This window comes from Ischnura elegans, assembly GCF_921293095.1.
Source record: "Ischnura elegans chromosome 13 unlocalized genomic scaffold, ioIscEleg1.1 SUPER_13_unloc_4, whole genome shotgun sequence".
NCBI classification, from domain to species: Eukaryota; Metazoa; Arthropoda; class Insecta; order Odonata; family Coenagrionidae; genus Ischnura; species Ischnura elegans.
The window spans coordinates 1734511-1753531 of record NW_025791660.1 but is presented as its reverse complement, the minus strand read 5'-3'; the positions used below and the strand labels follow the sequence as shown (position 1 = coordinate 1753531).

General features: G+C 36.5%; 1 protein-coding gene across 1 annotated transcript in view; it reads left to right on the top strand.

Moving 5' to 3' along the window:
* LOC124173270 overlaps positions 1–19021 on the top strand; it is a 36978-nt gene that overhangs the window by 10592 nt on the left and 7365 nt on the right. Inside the window, exons 5-9 of the mRNA XM_046552789.1 lie at positions 2296–2463; positions 5723–5842; positions 10859–10987; positions 14050–14181; positions 17276–17348. Of these exons, the coding sequence (XP_046408745.1) occupies positions 2296–2463; positions 5723–5842; positions 10859–10987; positions 14050–14181; positions 17276–17348 (622 nt within the window). The remainder of the gene's footprint in view (positions 1–2295; positions 2464–5722; positions 5843–10858; positions 10988–14049; positions 14182–17275; positions 17349–19021) is intronic.

The following is a 19021-nucleotide window of genomic DNA, read 5'->3' as shown; positions in this document are numbered from 1 at the left end:
ATTTAACTTCTTATTGCAGTTATTTGATTGGATTAACTCAATATTGTGATTGATTATTCACCTAATGCCACAACTTTAGAAATCGAATGACTTCTTGAAGGTGTTAAATTCAAATCTTTTTTAAAAAGTAATTGGGTTAGAGATTAAAAATAAATAGAGCATTATTTTTCTTATTGGTAATATTGGAGAACTTTTAAGGCAGTCGTAAATGGTTGACCGAATAGTGAAACTAGCCCAGTTTCCTGCTAGCTGTGTTTCTCAATCTCCATGCAAAGTGCTTGTTGCCTTGCAGTTGATGTTTTAGTGGTGATAAGTAAAGACATTTTGTTGTCTTATTCAAGTATGTGTTTGTAAAACAATTATAGCTAACCAAGTGGGGCATTCAAGTTCGCCAACTCAAGAAAAGCAATGCACCCTCTACACTATGAAACAATCCATTTTAATATATATATACTCACTTGGTAACCGAAGCATGTTAAAATGAACAAAAATCTCTTACTGGTTCCTGCTAATTGTAAGGGTGAGCTGAAATGGAGCTGTAAGTTAGTGTCCAATCATAGGCTCAACTGCACACACAAAATGTGAATTCTTGAGGTTTTCTTTTTTTATAATAAAACATACCTGCTGACGGTTCAAAAACTTCTCTCAACTTTCACGGCTTATTATACGAAAAGATGAGTGGCACAGTGAAGGCGTAAGTGGCCCAGTATTTAAAATAATGTTTAAGCTTTGAAGATGATACATGCAAAACTGCCATTACTATTGTTTTAAACAATCGATGTAAAATGAAAAACGATCAGAAAATAGCTGTGAGGTAACTTTTAAGTATCATTATGATAAGTATGATTGTTAGTTTCTTTGTTACTAGATTCTATATATTTACATTTTTTTGCATAATTTGTTATTAATATGCGTATGTTATATTTGCTAGAACCATGTATGTCACTTCAGCTATTACAACTAATTTTGTTTTTGAGTAAAAATAAAGTTTTTTTTAATAATCTGTTAGTTAAAATGGCATTATGTGTTCCAATGTTGGTGTTATGAAATTCTTAGGTTCTTTTTTATGAATACCAGCCAAGATATGCACTGAATGTGATGTGCATTGTTTATTAGATTTTAAAAATGGCTTATGAGGTGAAATACCATATTTTATTAATAAAGGTGATTAACCTATGTAAGAGTCTTCACAATCGTGGCTTGCCAAATCATTTCCTGAATTTTTAGGGGTTGTTGAGGAAAGTTTGTTTGTGTAAAATTGAAACTTGGCAATTCGATGATTATGATAAATTTGGAGGTCTGTTTTTTTAACCTGCATATTATTTGAGATAGGTGATTTTGTTAGATGTTTACCTTTTCAGGAAAGATTTTTGTAATTGTTTCTTTGTACAGGGAATGGATTGGTATTCCACTTTAATGTAAATTTTGTTTAGTGAATGTTGATTATGTAGTCAGAAATTATCTTTGAGCATAGAATGGAATGAATTTGATTTTTTAGAATTTTTTCTGTTTTACTTTCAAATTTATGCTTAATCCTTTGGCAAAGAACTTTTTCACATAAACTTGCAGCTCAAATAGTATGTTAACGGTATTTAGTGAGTGATGTGATTTGAAAACTAAACAATATCCTTAATTATTAAGGTTTCGTCCACCTATTGATATGGAGCTGTTAGAATTTATTAGATTCTTGGTTATCTTCTTTTTAGTGCCGTACACTATTCAGTACATTGGCTGTTCAGGCATTGCTCTCTTGCCCATTGAAACTGGTCCCAAGTATCTCTAACTGCTGTCTCTTCTATGATGGTTTGTGACTTTGAACATTTTTTCCTCCTCTTTAGCACTTTCATAAAACACTCCCATCCAGGATCAGACAAATGATTTCATACTTTTCCAAAGTGGCCAACACGTGTGATGTGGGTACCACTTGTATCCCAGAGTTCATTTTTGAGCACATATAAACATGAGGTCAATTACAATAGAAATGAATCCAAATCATATACTACATGAAAGATTCACATTTTAAGGCACCATTGTTGAAAACATTTATTTTCTGCTTCCGTTGCCCTAAGGGTGTTGTGATACGGCCACTATGTGAACTGAGTATACCAAGTATCTTCCTGCCTAAATTGGTTTCAGCAGCTGTTTAGCTTTTCAGTTATTAATTAAGGGACACATGTCAATTTTTTTGCAAATGCCTGGATATCACATTGAAAATCCTGTTTCATCAATATTAGGAACACGCTTCATTTGTTGACATTGAAGGAGGTGAGTTTATCACAGTTACTTTCTCCACAGAGTATCCAAGGGGATGATGCAGCTGAGGACGAACTGGGGTTTTCTGCTGACACAAAAGACTTTATTCAAGATGAGATACCAGGCACCTCAAATCTCACTTGCTCAGTCCAAAGGACTGAAATATACATTCCTGTGCCAGACTCCCATCAATTCAGAGATAATATGTTGGTAAGTTTTATTCTCATCCAAGGTGAAACCCTAGTTATACGACCTTAATTTATTGATATTTACTAGGTTGCATGACGAAATGCTTTTGCCCAGTGTAACTGAATGCATTTCAATGGGAAGTCACCCTTGCTTGTGTGACTATGGAGAACAGATGCCATGAGGTGAAAAAAGGAGGACATCACCCTATTGAAAAAAGGATAAGAGGAAAAGTAGGCCGCTTGAAGAATAATGTCAATTTTATAAGTTGGATCAATAAATTTATTTCCTGTATGTATTTAGGTATATATTTTTCTGTGGATCTAATTTTCATAAGCAATTTATGTACTTGCAACAGCTAGTTAGCTATTAATACATTCAATACGTATGCGATTTTCATGAAAGTTATCAGAATTGGTCAATAAAATAAGAAAGACAAAGGGGGAGTTTTCCACAACATACCTGCCATTCAAACTCTGCTTTTTACAAATGGTGCACATGGTTTATAAGAGGGATTCTTGTTGAAGGTCATACACACGGTGAAAGAACTTGGATTGGATATTAATGATGTACCAAGGTGGAGAAAGGACTTCTGGCCTGACTTGCTGAGCCTGTCAATTGACTTGCTCTGCACTGAATGTTTTTAAATGACATGAGAAGAAAATAGGCATCTTGAAAAATAGCGGAAATTTCATTATTAAAATGTAAAGAAATTGATTACACCTGTAATTTTTTATATATTTTGTGGACCTAATTTTCTCTTGCAATGTTTGCATTTTTAACAGCTAGCAAGGTAGCCGTTGTCAGGTTTCCTATACACATAATCAATAATTTCAATGAAAAGGACATTTTCCCGCTCATAAAAACTCCACCTGGATACCGGACAAACATCCCAACTGTACCCACTGTGTTCTATGAATAAAAATATCCGCTGGCTCCTCCCGACATCAAGGTGCGAAAGGGTTAAAAAGAAATGATGAATTGAGGAAAAGCGGGACACTTGAAATGTAATTGCAAATTCATAATTTAGAATAAAGAAATTATTAGCCTTGTAATTTTGTTTTTTTGTTTGTGGATCTAACTTTTTCAAGCAACGTTTTGCATTTTTGACAGTGTTCTGTATTTATATTTTTACTGAGGGAATGTTTCTTTTGTTTCTATCGGTGGACCATAAGGATAAAATTAGGGAAAATGCCCTTTCTGCAGTTGTATTTTGCCATGGTAGGCTGAAGAAAAATTTAGAAATTTTGAAAAGCTCTGAGTTGCTAATAGTAGATAAATATACTTAATATAACATAATTTTCAAAAAGGAGGACATTTACACAGTCTTAAAAAATCAGCCCAGGCACTGGACAAACATCTACAAAGGATGACATGTCTGGACCAACCCGGATGTCTGAACAAATTATATACGCAGATACAATAATATAAATGTTAAGATATAAAAGTGTTTTCCTAGTAGATTTTTAAAAATTGAGGTCATAGCCAAATGGGCATGTCTAGATTAATCTGAACGTCTGGTCACCCTATATGTGACCATCAGTTGCACAACATCAGGCAAAAAGACTGACCGCCCTAATCCACTTAGGTATGTACATTGATCTTAGCTTTATTACATCACCATTCTTGTGAGAGAAATGTCACACATCCCATGGAGGAGTCCCATGGTGGACTGTCTCATTTCTCCTTTCTAGCTTATTGTCTTTGCTACAGCATACCTGAATCTCAAGATTGCTCTCTTTTTCTTCAATCAATCTTCCTGCTTGACATCAACATAGGGAGAAGCCAGAACCTTTCATAATATTTTTATAAGCAAGAGAAGTACAATAAAGGACCAAAATAAACTTATTCATTTAGTAATTGAATCTACAAAAGACAACAATACAGATAATGTAAACATGAAGGAAACATGTTACCTTTATGTAGAGTGAATGTGTCTCTCTCAAGCAAAGGAAGTTTTGTAAGGTCCCTTCAACTCTCGCAGCTTCCTTTGCATTGTGTGAGTGCACATGCCTCAACCAATGAACCCCTAGCAAAGTACCTTCATCCATTGCAAAGGCTTCATCTGAGATGGGTACTTATAATGGGTTTCCGTTTGAGTTTCATTATTATGAGAGGTTGACTACTAAGAACTCTTCCGTTCCAGTAAACCAACGCAGTATTTGTTTGGTCCTGCCTCTTGATCCTTACGTTACGGCCATAGGAGACTATTTTCATTGTTCAGGATTGAAGCTGTTAGGCTCGCTTTACCGTTCTGTTGCGGAGGCTAACGTGTGTGTGAAGGGGCAGTCAAAATTGCAAAGCCGTGTATAGCAGTAAAATGCTAGAACACATGCGAGAATCGGTGGGTGTGAGATGGCAAAATAGCCCGTTTTAATTCCTTTCATGCATTTGTGCAATTCCTAGCCTTTTAAGAAATACATGACATTCTAATCTGAGTAATTCCGTGCCCTGTGTAATCGGCTATCAAAGATTTTGGATGTTTGTAATCTTGAATCACTTGCATTTTTCTGTCATTTTGCCATGTCAACTATAGATGTAAAACATGCCCATAGATGTAAAACAGCTCACAAAAAAATCAGTCAGTGATCCAGAATGTGGATATTTTACTGCTGGAATGGAATATGCTTCTTTCCTGTCACTAAATTTCCTTAACATGGCGTTTTTTGTAACATGTCTATAGTTTTTAGTGAGGGATACCTGTAGTAGATTCACATATTTGACGAAAAAAATTTTTTCTTCCATGTAACATCTTGATGTGCTCATAAGAAGGAAACTAACTATTAGAGTTATTGTTTAGAAGTTGTGTAATAACTGACTTAAGGAGACTATGTCATCATAGACTGCTTGAAAATCTGTCTATCTCGAAATGGATTCACAGATAATGAGGGTTTTACTTCTCTCCTTTGCAAATAATGATAAAACACTAATCCGTCTGCCCCTATTGTTGTGCCGTGGACATTTTTAATACAACATATAATGCATTATAAATGGCAATATAAATCAAAGATCTACAGGATGGAATAATATCTGAGTTCGAAGGTGGAAAATTTATCCATTTCTACTGTGGCTAGCATATTGCGAAGCATTCCACACCAAGGTGTGCAGAGTAAACTGGTCATGTCTGCCATTTCATTTTAGGTTGTCACTAAAATCTTGTGCAAACATGATTTCAGCTAGCTCGAGTGGTCCCAGGTGAAAGAGGATGTTTTATTGCTATCATTTATAATTATTTACATTTTTATTTTGCCCCCATTGATTGGCACCCAGCATTATCTTCTAGGAAACTGTGAAAGATGAGAACAAAGACCCTCTCAGTGAAGGTAACTATCCTGAGATGTACACACAGTATCCAGCAAAATTTTCCAGAAATGCTTTGGACCCATTGGCCTCTGATGAGTTGGTAAGTTCACGTTTGCTTTGTTAAGCATAGTATTGCTAGTACACAAATTTAGTCCTCCATATATTATTTCAATATCAGTTACCACAATTACAATACCTTTTCCCTTCCTTTATCAAATATGGAATAGGAATATGATCACAGGAATATTTCCTCCATGGAATATTCCTGTAGCAGTTGCTGAAAACAGGGTTCCCACTCAACCGTGAAAACCTTAAAACCGTGAATTAGCCGTGAATTTTGTCTACCGTGAAAAAACCTGGAAAAAGCCGTGAATTTCGTCCTAAAACCTTAAAAATCTCTCAATCTTGATAATAATACCTTCCCAGAAATTTTCAACTTCGTTCGTAGCGAGCGCACTTCTATTCATTGTGGCGAGCATCGTCTCATGGGTCAGAAAAGCGTGGGAACGAATGTTGCCTGAAGAAAAAAAAACATCTTTTCCCAGCGCAGGCCTTTTCTCTCCCCCCTCCTGAAATATGACATCACTTCTCATCAGCTTGTTTACTTTCCTCGACTGGCTTGGTTTCCCCTCCCTCGGTCACTGCTTAGTCCCCCTTCCACCCAATTAGGCTTCCCACTGGCTGCAGCGACCACTTTGGAAACTAAATCCATATGGCCTTTGTGTCAAGAAATTTGAACGTTTATTCAACACCCTCAATCCTGTGATTGGAAGACCGCTAACCGCTAACCTTGACAACCTGCTATGCGCTGTGGACACTACGCTCCCTGCGTTTGAACCGGGCGACTCTACTGCTACTAGTACTACTCTTAACTGCTACGAAGTCCTTCCATTTTTCCCAGAGCAACGGTATGAAGGGAACATGATTTGCCTCTGATTTGAGAGATCGATACAGTTATGGTTTCAGAGTATGTATTACGATAGCAGAGAAAAGAAGTCATTACACTGCCGCTTTCAAAAGAAAAGTTATACGGTGGAACCTCGATCTATCGTTCCCGCATTGATCGTTCGCCGTTTCTGGTCCAAAATAAAGTTTTTTATAGACAATGTATTTTTTCTCGCATCTCTCGTTCCCCGAAGTATCGTTTCTCGCATTAATCGTTTGAAGATGGTGGTTCTGACTCATAATTTTCTCGCATCCGTCGATTGACGAAAATGAGACGACATAAATACAATGTGTCATTTATGGCTAATAACGACAAGCACATAGTTGGAATCTTCCCCAAGAGATGGAACTACCATAAGGAGAAGCTCAGTGCCGTGGGAAAGTAACATTAGCGCATTTCCCAAGATCCGTTATCCCCTAGCATTCAGCATTCCCCTCCCCCTTCTGACGCTTTCTCTTCCTCAAAATAAAAAAAGGTCCCAGCTCGCGGAGGGATGGTATTACGAAGACCTTAGCATCGAAAAAAATATCGATTTACACGAGAACAAGTCACCTATTAGCCCAAAAGGTATTTAAAAATGATATTCAGCAATTGCTATTATGCTTTTATTAGATTGAAATGTTAGTAACTTGCACGTAATTAAAAAAACGAGACCAAACGCGACGTATTTTAAGCAAGGAAATAGATTGAAAAATACGATGGTGATTTTTGGCGAAACGCGATATCCTCGTAGCTGAGCTTCTCGGCAGTTTATTCGGCATTTTGTTCCGAAAACATAATATCAGGTTGTTATCAGTTATCAATTTACGAGTTATGATATAAGTCTCACTTGTCAGAGTTACTGACGAAGGGTGACGAAAAGAATGGTGTCTTTAGGGTAAAAAATTTCATGGCGCAGTCATATGGTCACGCTTCGCCTTCTTCAGTATGCTCTGCGTACCCACGTACGCGAGAGCATCAGTTCCGAAGTTCACCTCGTTTGAGTGGTTCCCTACTTTCCAGGGTGGCTGGACTTCGAACCTCCGAGTGTTTTCCATGTGGGTTTAATTAAGTCAGGTTTGTTTTTCACTAGTTTAATTTTAATCCATGGCCCCTCCGGAGAAACTATTGAGAACTTTAAGAGATGGACTGAAAAAATTGAACACGAAGAAAGGAATCCGGGCTAGATCCGCGTGAATATTGCATAGCGCCTTGGGTTGTCCGCTAGCACATGACGGTAGGGGGGTGGGGGAGTAGAGTGAGCTACCTGGAGAAAACAAGTAGAGATATGAAGGCGAAGATGATATATCCATGTGGGCGTGCCACTGACGATAAACGCAACATTGTTCACGCTTTACACACTACCTCAATTATATTAAAAATATATTCATTAGACAGGAACAATTCAAGTAATAGACTATTTTTGGTCTTCGTCATCCATCTCACAACCAGTCACTGCGCCGGCGAATGTGGTTGTTTTAGGCAGAACATGCACATTGTTCTCTTGAATACGTGTACTGGAAATGGTGTTTGATGGATAAGAATTTTTACATGAGACTGAAATTCATAATAGCAGTGTAAATGCCGAGTGGAGAGCAAACATTTTTTTAGTGAGGCGGCGTTTTTCTTCAGAATTTGAAAGAGATATGGGTCGAATCAACATTATGACATATGTGTCTTGATAAAGTACTACTATTACTGTTATTATCCAAAATGTTGTTTGAAACCTTAAATGAATATCTTAATTACACGCCAAAATCCTGCGTTTCCTGGGACATAGGCAACCTACCAAAAAATAAAGCATTGATCGTTTTTCCGCATTCATTTTATAATCGTATCGTTATTAGGAAAAATATTTTCCCCTAGTGAAGTTCCAAAAAAGGAGGGTAGTCTTAGAATCGTGTTCTTCTTACATTTGTGCTAATACGGTGTATGAAATTGTTTTTCGATTTATTATGATCTATAAACAGTTTTCATAAAATATTTTTCGTTAAATAAGAAAGAATAAATTTATTATATTCTATAAACAATTTAAATAAAATATTTTCCGTTAAATAAGAAATATTGGGGTGGGGGAAATTCGGTTACTGTGCAGAATAACAACGTGCGCAAAAAACAATCTCTCGGCGAGGAATTAAAAAGGGACCTCGGGTGTCCGGACGGAAGAAGGTCCAAAGGGTATTCGACATCCAGGCAAGAGCGCGGTTGGGCTGGTCCTTTAGTCGGCCCTGAATTTTGCAAACGATAAATCACGTCATAACAGATATCACTTTTCATTGCGGCGTTAACATTCACGGCGTTTGTCGCGTACGTTAATTTTCTGTTGATATACGGCCAGTGATTTTCCTATTGCTGGCTTATTAACGGACCGTGAATTTAGCGAAATTGAGACCGTGAAAACCTGAAAAAAAAATCCGTGAAAACCTGAAAAATAACCGTGAAAACCTGGAAAAAGCCGTGAATTTCATTATTCGGGTAGAGTGGGAACCCTGTGAAAAGCAAAACCTTTACCCTAACTTTGTCAAGTGTGAATATGTAAACTTGAGTTGTGCCATAAGTCTTCTTTAGAACTTTCACAGTTAGTTATGTTAGCTGAGGAAAAGATTCTGGGCTATGTTTCCTTGCAAATTTTTGGGTGGCCCCAACGTTTCCGGACCGATTCTGGTTTCTTTTTCAAGGGAGATCATGGGAATCAAAAATTCAGAAAAATTTTGGCCCATTGGCCCAAAAGTTTTTTCGACTAACATAGATATGTGTTGTTGTTGAAGAAATCATTCAAAATGTATGGTTCATTGTTCTGAACAGAATGGGAGCATACAGCTGCTCTGATCACTCACCTTTGCTCACTGAGCAAGTGAGGGCTCTGATATCATGGCATTTCCCATTTATGTGAGCAAGGAAACACCATTCTCACTTCCAATCACCACAAAACAGAAGGGCGGATCATTATCATAAGTCCTAAGATATCTTTGAGGCAACTCTCCAGTCTGCTAACTTTTTCATTGGCACGTATTTCTTATCTGTTACATCTTTTATAACTTTTAATATTCTTCCAGCAGTCCTTCTACAGCTGTTATTATCAGGTCATCATGTCTCATTACGTGGGCAACTACTGGTGAAGTCGTTCCAAATGAGAAAAACCTCTTATGGTGAATGATAAATCCTGTTGTGTTAGTTCTGGCTGGCTGTATTGCCACATAATCAGGTGATGCAGTTTCTTGCCAAACCTACCAAACCTGAATTCCTCCCAAAAAAGGATTTGTATAAGGCATATTGTAACTGTTGCAGATGTGGATGTAGTGAGAACTATATGGAGTAAATAATATGGGGGACTCAGGATTTGTCCTTCACCATCTTTGGAAAGGGTATTGGATGTTTGCAAACCAGGGTGGTTGTTGAGAGGCATCAATTTCTTTCCATGAGGTGATTTTAATGGCGCTTGTTATATATTCAACTTTGATTGAAATAAAATATAATGATCATCTTTAATGGATGAAATCAACTTTTTCGTACTTCGTCTGCACAAGGAGACAAAAATTCTTGGTTGCCAATGAATATGTCATGAGACCATGATTTCATAAATTATTGCTGATAAATTTGTTGTTCCTTTTTAGGAAGGGTTTCCTATGGCTAATTGAAAAGGCAGAGTAACTTAATGGGCCATATTTTGTTATTCAGCTTATTAAAACAACTTGTCTGTTTCCACACTATTTTATTTTTACCGACTATGGTATTGGCAGCTTGTGCCATTGTCAAGGTACATAGCCTTGGGTGACGGCCTTTTTATAGGTTTTTCGGGAGGGGGAGGAAGGGAGGGGAGGGGTTATTGGAGTGTGCTCATGCCGAGATTACTAATGACGTCAATGGGCGATGGGTTGAAGGTAGGGTAATGTTCAGAAGGGGTGAGTGGAATGGGAACATATGGTCGTTACATAAATTAAACAACAGACAAGTTGTTTTAATAAGCTGAATATCAAAGATTTGCACCGCATCACGCCGGACACTATCTTTCATATTTTGTTATTCGATGAATTTCTCCCGTCTTCCTCTCTGAGGTCAGAATAGCTTATCAGGGAATTTTCCAGTTATGCACACACCCTACATTTTATGTATTGGTTGTAATCTTTTTGCTTCTAATACCAATTGGTGCAAACCTGTATCAATGAAGTGTTTATTCTCTTTCTTTCTCAGAGTGGCATGGCAACATGTGGGTCCCCTTCTGTAAAAGCAGATCATTTCAGTGATGATGGAGGCGGATATGCACACAGTAATAGCACTAATGGGGCCACAAATGACATTGTGTCCCAAGCCTCTGATCAGGTAATCATAATAATAGTAACAATATTTTAATTGGTCCTGTGATTTGCTTGGACAAACATATGACATGTCAAGGAGTATGTAAGATATAAAAACAGTACCTACTAATGAAGAAAGAAAAAAATTTTTATATTAAGAAATCGTCATAATTATGAATATAGGTTTTTGCACAAACAGTCGCAGTATACATGAACACAAAGAGGTGATGTAATATAGTTAATTTTTGAAGTGGAGGGTGGCATGCTGTGTAAGGAGACATTTTACCTAAGAGCTGCAGTATCCTTTTTTTAATTTTGAAGATTATTTTAGAATTGGGTCTATGGCCCCAGATGAGGATACTAAACATCACATTCAGGTAGAATTCGCCATAATTAATTGACAATAATACATCAATGTCTACAGTTTATCTGATAGAATTAGGACACAAGTAGAGATTATATTTCTACAGAGCTTTTGAATATGTTCCTCCTTTATTTTCAAGTTTTACACCCAGGTATGTAGAACTAAAACTTTGTGGAATACACATAAATTTTTACAGAGATCAGTTAATGTAGAGCTAGTTGCATTCACTGTTGAGTCACATGCATTGGTAAACCTTAAATTTTTTTATATTACATAATAATATAAGTACCTTAAAAAGTTATATTCGTTTGCTTAAAGTAATACACATTTAATACAGTTAATACCTGTGAAGCACCCTTAAAAAGCACCAAATATCAAAATGTTATGAATATAGCATGTTTATGGTGGTTTTAGGCTTACTTTTTGTATGTTAAGAGGGAAGTATGATACCCACTGTGCTTAAGGTTAGATAGGCAGTGGAATGAGTAAAACTAGCAGTTATTGTTTGCAAGCTATGAATTCCCTAGTAGAAAAAAGTGTGTTCATTCAGTGTTCTTTTTATGTTCATTTAATGTTCAAATTGTGTTCCTTCTATGTTCACCGAATGTTCACTTTATGTTCTTTTTATGTGTTTTGTGACAGAAAGAACATAAAAAGAACACAAAATGAACACTCGTCTGTGAACATAAAAAGAACATAATTTGAACACAAAATGAACACTTTTTTGAACATCAAAAGAACACAAAATGAACATAAAAAGAACATTTTGTTGAACAACAAAGAAAAAGCTTTCACGGAAGTCCCATCAATACCATGAACACTTTCACATCTTTGTGAATTAGATATCAGTGTTTGGATGAATTTCAAATTATTTTATTTCCAGCTTTTTTATTAGAAACGAACTTATTAGTAGAAGCCAAATGCTCAGGCCTTATCCCTGTTTAGTATGCAATAAAGTACATATTGAGAGTGTTTTCAGGTGTTCCTTGATTGCATTCTCGGATCGTTCAATGTCCATTTTTTGATGATATGCCTTCATTTTGGGATAATTTTCCCGGAAATTCATTATTTTAAATTTCTAGAAATATTATGGAAAACTGCTAAAAAATACAGTTTTGTGAATTTCAAGATGGCGAAATTCAAACTCATTTTTGGTAGACAAAGTCTCCAAAATCATCTGTATTACTTGTTTTATGTAAAGCTACTTGTCATGACACATGAACTGCAGTTATCCACAATCACCTCCAAGGAATGAGAATTTTTATACTGGTTTATTTTAAAGAACAACAAAGAAAAATGTTCATTTTGTGTTCAACATAGTGAACATAAAATGAACATATAAAAAAATGTTCAATTTGTGTTCACCATGGTGAACATAAAATGAACACAAAGTGAACATAAAATGAACGCATAAAAAAATGTTCATATTGTGTTCACCATGGTGAACATAAAATGAACTCAAAGGGAACACAAAATGAACTCAAAGGGAACACAAAATGAACATAAAGAAAAATGTTCATTTTGTGTTCAACATAGTGAACATAAAATGAACATATAAAAAAATGTTCAATTTGTGTTCACCATGGTGAACATAAAATGAACACAAAGTGAACATAAAATGAACACATAAAAAAATGTTCATATTGTGTTCACCATGGTGAACATAAAATGAACTTAAAGGGAACACAAAATGAACATAAAGAAAAATGTTCATTTTGTGTTCACTGAGATGAACATAAAAAGAACATAAATTGAACATCAAAAGAACACACCAAGAAATTGGTGAACATAAAAGAACACCAAAAGAACATCAAAAGAACACTTGAACACTGAATGAACATATAAAGAACACCAAAAGAACACAATTTTTTCTACTAGGGTTGCTCCTTTATGCTCCGAAGCTATTCATTGCCTGGCTCACTACAGAATAAAATAACGGTGCTGGACCAACATATGGAATTGTTGTTAGATGAAAGAATGGTACATGAAATGTCAAAAAAGCAGGGGCTATTTTCATTCGCAAAACGCAGAAGAATTTGAAAAGGCAACCATGGGAATTCAAGGTTGGTAATAAGTCCAGGCATTGCAGTACGATGAGCTAACAGTATGATGGACTCTTGGCATGTGAATGAACACATCTCAACCATCTCTCAGCAAAGCATGCTTTGTATTTTTTTCTGTACTCTTTTGAGCGATTTGCCCATAATTGAATTTTATGTGATTCTGTATTTTAAAAGACTTAAGAATTTTCATCATGATGTAAAACATCTAGTGGATACAATCCACGGAATACAAAGGCATTTTGCATGTGTGTAAGATAACTCAAAGTGTAGAATGATGAGGGCAACAATATTTTGATGCATTTGAAATTAAACCAACGTCTCATTCACACTTTCAAGCATTAGAAAAATTATTATTCACACATGAGTTGTGTTTATTTACCGGATACTAATCCTGCATTTTCTTGAGAAGATGAGTTATTTCCTTTTTTGAGCATTATCGTACATTATAATTATAGTATAATTTAGTGCACATAAATGTAAGGTGTACACAAATACGAGGTGTACATGTGAATATTAACAGGTGAATTTTTTGAGGTGGTGTGCAGATTGTTATCAATGCTATATTTGGGAGTCATTATTTTTTGACGAACTAATGAAGCTATTTCTATATGTATATCTGTATCTCTGTCGTTAATGATGCTGATTTGGACTCATATGCAGGCACAGACCTCAATATCTTCCCATGGTGAGGAGGTGGATGCTGAAGGCACTGGAGCCATCGAGATAGACCTTGACTCTATGCTGGTTTTGGCCAAAGAAGAACTATCTCCCAAGGAGACTGATGCCACTGAGGTATGCATGAAATTCACATTCAATTCAGCCACTATTCCCCAGACTGCATGTAGGGATTTTACCTTAGGTTACTTGGTATTTTACTGTTTATTTTAACCTAATTAAGATTAATTTTCAGTAAAAATGATTATATTCATCATAATATATGATTTGCATAATGTTGCATTTACACAATGGTGGGAAAACTCCGGAAAATAAAAGCAAAAAAGAACTTTTCAAAATTTAGGTTGCATATTTTATTTTTCACCGTCTTTTCTGATGTAATATTCAATAAAATTCTCCTGGAATTAAACATAGATTATTTCACAACATAACTTATCTTTGATTTGCACACTCGACATCTTTGCTGGGAATTATGAGTATGCCTGAGGATGAAATGGCCTATTCTCTCTTGACAAGCATGCTGGGGTAAATCATTTTTCCTAAGGTGTCCTGCCATTGGGCAAGGATTTTTATGTTAAATGTCATCAGCAATTGTAATGGAAATGATTTCTTACCTCAGTAAAATTGTACGATCTTGGACGGAATTCTAACAAAGGAATTTCTTTTTCCACAACTTAAGCATAAAATCACCACGGGTTCACCACTGCACTATCAATCCCTGTTTAGAATAGAGGTTTTTTTCCCTTAATGTGGATGTGATAACATGGAACATAATTATCGAGTAAATCTACCCCTCGCATTCCCTGATTGTAATCGTTGATAACATTTCGATTTTCTTCAGGAATATTCGTGAATACCTTTACATCTTTACTATGGGTTCCATATTCAAGTAATTTGAAGCAATAGCGGTGACAGAGTTATTTTTTATTTTATTTTTTTATTCCCAAACCTCCAAATACAGCTCTCATCGGCCATTTTAAATCGGGGTATTCAACAAATTCAACAATGAAATGTACACGAACAACCATGCCCTGGATAAGGGGAACTTACCCAGGCGGGACTCAAACCCGCGACCTCATGTATAGCAGGCGAGGACTTTACCCCGCCACCACCGAGGCCGGCAATTTTATCATGCCATTGCGCTAAGAAAATATGTTTTGACCTGTCAAACAAATAGTAGAAATCCCTGTTAGTTAGAAGAAAAGAGAGGTAACTCAGGATTGCACGGACAAAACTCCAAAGAGTTACTAGAGGCTCCACCTTCCATCACAATCCTGCTTTGACTAATACGGTGCTCACCCTCTCATTCTACCGTCTCTGAAACTGAATGCATCTGAAGCTGAATTTAACATCTACAAAGAAATACTTCCACTTAATGACATGGGAATGACATTGCCCTGTATCGGTTCCATGTGTGTGCCTAACAGTTTGACTCTACGAAGTACCAGACAGTTTGATGTAAAGTTGGTACAGATGGCCATCTTGGAATAGGAAATGCTATTCTTGCTTTACTTTATAAACTCATCACCTGTGAGTGCCAAAACTGCAGCTGAACTGCCTCTGAGAGACTAAATTGTCGATTAAAAGCCATACTGATAAGTTTTGCTATGCTTTGAGAACAGCCCTCTGATCTATCAGTGAATTCCCATCACTGAGGAAACAACATTATTTACAACAACCATATTCACACCAGGAATGGCAAAAGTTTTTTACGAAAATAAACATGATGAATAAAGAAACAGAACTTAGGGACAAAATTACCTCTAGTAGGATTACTCAATCAATATTAGTAAAATATCATTTACAATTTGTAGTTGTACTTCAAAGCTTCGAAATGGGCAAATATAGAAGTAAGATGAAAATTATTATTTTAGTGAAAATTTTTGCAAAAATAGCTGAAAGATATATCAGAAATTCAGAAAACCTGAGAAAAAATTATCCTGCGTAAAGGATTTTTCTAATTATTACCATTCAATAATGTTGTGTTTATGCAATGCTTGGGATTACTGGGTTAAATTAATGGATTAAAGTGATGTTTGGGGAAATCCTGAATTTGTAGTACTGTAAACACGGGCACTTGAGCCCAAATTGTGAGAACTTTATCATTATTTTCAAAAATGGGCAAAATATATTGTAACCGTTACCACTTGGCATTTTTCATGAGTAACTTTAAATCCACATTCACAAGATAAGGAGATCTGCTTCAATATCATGTGTGATTATATGTTTGTGTGTATACAGCAAAGATTGAATGGAATGCTGAGTGTTTCCCCCTCCCCCCACGATTCCCCTCTTTCCCAATTTTGTGGTTTTTCCATGATGTGTACGCAACTAGTGAAAGGTCCACATTTTTTCCTGCAAACAACACCCGTGTGCAGCAAATGGAGGGTGACAGAACCTGCACCCCTTCCTTCTAAAAAATGAGAACATGCTTTGGCAATCCCCCTGCCCCGTGGTGAGTATTCTATGAAAACCCACTTCTTCCTAAGTTTCCTCCAGGTGCCCCAACCTCAGGAAACTAACACTGTCTGTTTAATAAAATACGGACGAATTTCAGCTGGAAGAGACTCATCAAACACGGCTACATGTTGCAGCCGAAGGCTATGCCCGACAGCTGATGGTGTGTCGCCTGTCAGGTGGAGGAGAGGTAGAAAGAGAAGAGAAACATGGAGGTTAGACTGTGAGGTGAAGAGTGGTGAAGAAGATGAAATAGGAGAACTGAACAGTAGATTTACCGTGCCAAGAGAAACAAGGTCAACCCACGACACCTTGAATTAAATATTCTCTCAGCCCATGGTGAATTCCCCCTGCTGGAGATAGTTGAGGAGGTCATCCCCATCCATGACGAAGAGCGGATAAGTAAAACTGTTATCCCATATGACTTCTCCCCCCTCTAGTTCAGAATATTCATGAAGAAATTCCCCTATATAGTCAAGAATAGAAGAACTAACTCTGATGAAGACATGTTGCCCCACAATATTTGTATTTTGCATTTTGCTTATTCTTTTGGCCTACACCTTTTCCCCGGAAAGGAGTTTATATTTTAGTATTAAGGGCAGCATATTGTTGGAGAGTGTTTAGGGTTAGTGTTGGTGTTGTCACTTAATTTGTTTTTGTATTAAGCATAAGATTCACAAGAAATGAAGATTCTGGTTTCAGTTTTTTTAGAAATGTAATTTGTAAATCTTATACTTGTAATTTGTACTTCCAGCCTACCGTTATGGAGAATAGGGAGCTGATTCAAAATCCTACAATGGCCATGGAGTCTATGATAGAGGAAGAGGGTGAGTGTTTTGAAAATGGCTCTTCCGAGAAAAGATTTTTAACTAATTCGGACTAGGCGAATGTCCAAAAGCTGGATCTTAGCATTGAATAAAATTTTTAATTTGATTTATTTTAACTTTCTTAATGCACTCTTATATTAGAAAAGCTTGTTTTTAGTCAATATTCCCATTAAGTTTACTGAAAATCTTATTTTAACATGTGGCTTGTCCCCGGGGCCTAGGCGTGACAACTGGGCTCGTTAACCCCTCAAGTGTGGCGAGCATTTAATTAAATCCCAACCCAGCGGCCGGATGAGATTTAAACGCTTTCGCCGTTTTGGCATGCTGCCATTAAATAATTTATAACTTTCTTCTAACTCTATCAATATCGATGAAATTTTTTGAAAACCTTTGGGAAGAAATACGTTACCATATGCCAATTTTTCTAACGATTTGAATATTTATTTATACTCGTATTTATCTCGTAATCTAAACACAATGAATAATTTTTAAGGTTTTTAACACTTTGCGTTTTGTTTCGTTTAAGGTCCGAGATCTCTAACATGCTATAAATTTTTTTAAATAATTACATGATATAGTTAGGTAATTTGGGGATAAACATTTACTAATCAATCGACTGGATGTTTACGAAATGATAACCATCATGAAAATTCATGCGTTCACGCATTTCTTCAACTGAGTTCTATCATTACCGAGTCATTTAATATAGGCAATTACATTTTGATGTTTCAAACTACTATATGGAAATATTTAAATGACTACCTTAGTAATTCTGCTTAGTGTGATATGGTTCGAAGCAATCCAAGCATAATCCCACTGCACATTGTTCACACCAGTAAACGGTGTCTCTCCTTTTCCCATGCCTGGCACAAACTCCACACCTCTTTTGAGGCTTTGATTTCTTCCCAGTTGCAGGAATTCTCCTCAGGAAATGTCTCTCGGTGAGTCTTGGCACTTAATTGTTTAAGGAGTGACAGCCTTGTACAAACTGTCCATATGGGGTTGCATATTTCAAAATAATCCCTCGACCAAGTGCACACGAAATGATAGGTGGTCCAATTTTTTATCCGTATTTTCCCTGTGAATGATATATGAATTTAGGACTGCGGCATTCAATTGTCTCCTAAATAACTTCATATACCACTTGTTGTGGCGTTTTCTTTCTATTAGGTAGGAATGCAGCAACTGGTCCTTGAGATCCACCCCACCCATGCATGTATTGTAATCTATCACACAAACAGGCTTCCGAATCTCTTTTTTGCCTTTCAATACCGTTCCCATTTCATCATTGTGGAATGTGGAGATCATTGACACAATTTTTTTGTCCCTCCATTTGAAAACAACAACAGGCCCAGAGTGGCGTCCACATATTTAGTCCCTCTGCAGTTTCTTCTCCTTTACGTATTTTAGGACATCCTTTCGAGTCAACCTCAACGTTCCAACACAGTCAGTCCTGTATTTACGTTTCAGCAGTTTTGCAAGGGAAGGAGAATTATAAAAATTGTCCATCGAAACACAACGTCCTTGATTTAGCAGTGGTTCAACCAGGTTTAAAACTATTTCTGTGGTCTTGTTTGAGTTATCTGGAGTAATTTTCGAGTGAAATATTGTGTCTTTACCAGTATACACCAGAAATGACCACAGGTAGCCGGTATTTGCATCACAAAGCTCAT